The sequence below is a fragment of the Anarrhichthys ocellatus genome, unplaced genomic scaffold, assembly GCF_004355925.1.
Source record: "Anarrhichthys ocellatus isolate YVR2014 unplaced genomic scaffold, GSC_Weel_1.0 scaffold90, whole genome shotgun sequence".
NCBI classification, from domain to species: Eukaryota; Metazoa; Chordata; class Actinopteri; order Perciformes; family Anarhichadidae; genus Anarrhichthys; species Anarrhichthys ocellatus.
The window spans coordinates 611,076-614,691 of NW_022280120.1; the positions used below are offsets into that span (position 1 = coordinate 611,076).

The 3,616-nt window shown below is 45.3% G+C and overlaps 1 protein-coding gene across 1 annotated transcript; it reads left to right on the top strand.

The window, feature by feature from the left end:
- Window positions 1-388: 388 nt before the first annotated feature.
- On the top strand, window positions 389-3,162 carry barx1 (BARX homeobox 1). Its single transcript, XM_031875365.1, has 4 exons — window positions 389-593; window positions 1,751-2,045; window positions 2,532-2,616; window positions 3,001-3,162. The coding sequence occupies exons 1-4, from the start codon at window positions 389-391 to the stop codon at window positions 3,160-3,162; spliced, it is 747 nt and encodes a 248-aa protein (XP_031731225.1).
- Window positions 3,163-3,616: the final 454 nt, after the last annotated feature.

Here is a 3,616-nt window from a genome sequence, read left to right on the forward strand (position 1 = left end):
GATTAGCTCCGACCTCCGCCGCTCGCGCGCACACACACACACACACACACACACACACACACACACACAGCAGCAGTAGCAGCGGAGTGGGCATGAACGCAGCCGGGTTCGGGAGTTTTCGGTCAAAGGTTCGCTCCTGGTTCCACACTTCTTCTCCAAGAAGAACCAAACCCGGCCCGAAGTAAGCCGACACGGGACGCGAGAAGCCGTCCCACCGCCTGTGCTTGATATTTCTCCCCACCTGGAGGATAACTTTGATCCGCCGTCTCGATCCCCGGACTACAAAGACTCTGCAGCGGGAATGTGACAGCTGGTTTGGGCCACTGCAGGGAGCAATAATCGGTGCACGCGCTCGGTGTCTGTTTTGGGGTGAGCGCACGGCCAGACTATGCAGCATCATTTGGACATTGGGGCGCATTACTATGCTCCGGAGGCTCCGCTACACGACCACAGGACTCACCGCTACAGGAGTTTCATGATAGAGGAGATCCTGACCGACCACCCGGAGCACAAAGCGTCGGCTCCGGCCGGGGAGCTGCTTAAATTCGGGGTGCAGGCTCTCTTGTCCGCCCGGCCTTTCCATAACCAGCTGGGTAAGAGGCGGCTGTGCGCGGATGAATGAGTAGAACGAGGCGATGTGAGAGAACTGAAGATAATAGATACTAATATAATATATGTAATATTTTTAAATATATAGTATTAATAAGGATAACATCGATTTAAAATTAGAATTATTTTTACATGCATATACAATTTTAAAGTGCGTATTTTGCTCCTGATTTAAAAAGAGTCTTTCGAGGGAAAATAATTAAACTTTTGACACATGCAGGATTTAAAAAAAATGTTTTCTTAGAATCGAGTTGCAGCTAATGATTTGTATCAATTATGCAAGAGTGACATATAACCGACATTATGGAGTAAATATGTCAGTTAAAGGAGACAACCGGGGCGAATTCAAGTCTATTGAAAAGAAAAGGAAACGTCTCATTTTGTTTGTACTTGGGGAAACAAAACACCATAACGGCTACAAACAAGATTACATTATATTAAAATAAAATACGATAGATATTTTTAAGTTGCATAAGTCAATTGTGGATTATCGGTCAGGTTTCAGAATAATCAGTGGATAAAAAGAACAAAATGATTATAAATGTTGTATTATTTACTGATATTCCTGTTTAAAAAGAAATATTTTCAAAATATGATGTGGCCAAGCGTTATAATAAGACATCTGCATTTATATTTGTATCTTTTAGATTTATTTTGTTCATATTTATTTACTGACTTCATCATTAAACATATACATGTGAAGTTCAGTGCCAGGCCTTTTTCCACTTGAACTGATGTTAAAATTGATCTAGGCGTACATGTAAACAGCTGAAATTATAGTTTGTGTCCAGCTGATTCCTGCCTTATTAAAAATACAGATGCATATATCTGTTTTTAATAGAACACAATACTAAACAAATAACAACATGTCGTATTCTAACGTTTCAGAGCATTCAAGTAGATGAGGCCCCATAGTTGTTGCTAGTTTAACCTAACTGAATATTCATATATATCATAAATCGGCCCTGAAGTCTGACCTGAAGTCTGTTAGAAATGTGTGTGGCGCCTATGGGACAACCGCACACCTATCAGACTGGTCAAACCGCGTCCTGAAGCTAACCTAAACTAGCTAGCAGTAACTTGAGCTATACTAAAAACAAACCTCTCCGTGTATGTGCTTGCTCCCCCCCGGTCCCTCCAGTCCTAAAAGCCGACCAGACGAGCCTCCTCAAGTTCCCCATGTCCCCGCTGTCCTGCTCGCTCGGCTCCCCGCTCGGCGCCCAGCTGCTGTCCGCGGCGTCGGGCCTGCATATCGGCGGCCCGGCGTCTCACCACCTGCCGCTGGACCTGCACCTCCGCGGGAAGCTGGAGCACGGGGCCGACGGAGGCGGCAAGAGCAAGAAGGGCCGCCGGAGCCGCACCGTGTTTACCGAGCTGCAGCTCATGGGGCTGGAGAAGCGCTTCGAGAAGCAGAAATATCTGTCTACGCCCGATAGGTGGGTCTACGAGACGGGTTGATTTTACCGCCCTTCTGGCCAACATTTTGACTTGAAATATCTGTCGCTATTTTTATCTAATTTGTGTATTATTAATTGACCTAACTTTTGTAAACGCTTCCCCTATACAAATATGTTTCAAAGTGTTCTTTGGAATGCTAAAATACTTGTACTGTGTTCCTCTAAAAGTAATCAAGTACAAACACGTGGAGTCAAAAAAACTACCCACCAAACTATGTTGCCAACATTTTCACAAAAACAGGCAATGTTATAATTTAGGGGTTTATCAAAACGCAAAGGGAAATTGTTTGCAAGCAGCAATTGGTAACCCTATCAGCATAAGATCAGTTAAATAATTTATTATGCTGAGTTATTAGAAGCGACTGATCATTTGTCCATAATAGGCTACAGACAATAGAAACAAAGCTCAAGCAGCATGATGTGATGTGGAGTTATTGATCGTATTGATGTATGTGTTCCTCACAGAATAGACCTGGCTGAGTCTCTGGGCCTCAGTCAGCTGCAAGTGAAAACATGGTACCAGAACAGACGGATGAAATGGAAGAAAATTGTAAGTTATTCCTCATTGTGGTGATGATGGTGATGATGATTACGAATATGATGATGATGATGATGATGCTGATGCGGTAGTGGTCATGTTATATGAGGTTAGGCCTGAACAACAACACAAAAACAGCGAGTAGTCTGTTTTGTGTTATTTCAACAGATGTCGATGGGAAACGTAGTTGAGTGAATGCATCGCAGTAGATTTAAGCCTGTTTGGGACCTTTTTAGGAGATCAGATGACATTTGTCATGTCTTTAATTTGGAATTGAGGGGCGGCTGTCTGTAACTGTATTTGTTGTGTGTGTTGGTGTGAGTCACTCTTCTTCTTCTTTTTCTTTATGTGAACGTACATCATCAACAGATTTCTCTGCTCATGTTCAACCCACAGGTGTTGCAGGGCGGAGGCCTGGAGTCCCCCACCAAGCCAAAAGGCCGCCCGAAGAAGAACTCCATCCCCAGCAGCGAGCAGCTCTCCGAACAGGAGCGAACCGCTGCCGACCGGCAGTCCGAAGGCTCGAGCTCCCACTCGGAGAACGCTCAGGAGGAGTGACCCCCCCCCCCCCCCCCGACGCACGGACACTCCCGGCTCTACACACGTGCAGAGCATCCGGGGACACGGCTTGATTTTTGTGTTTTCTTCTTCCGGATGGAGCAGGAGGGCGCCGGTGCTTCTTTAGCTGGACCGTCTCGCGCAGGCTCCAAAGAAGGCTCGCGGGCCCCTTTGCAGGATAGCCTGAACTGTTAACACGCGCAGACATCCTCTAGCAGCCGCGTGTTGTTGTTGTTGTTGTTGTTTTTTTACCACGCCCTCCCCTCGTGGTGAATTTGCTGCTGTTGAGGAGGGAGCTCAAACCTTCGCAGTAGGTCTACCCCTTTATATTCTACGGAGATCCGTGTTTTTGCATTACCTTTATGTAACTATGCTATGTCTAGTGATTAAATATATTTTCACAATTATACTGTTCTCTGTTTATTATAGAAGAGGCAGCCTCATGAGAACAAGT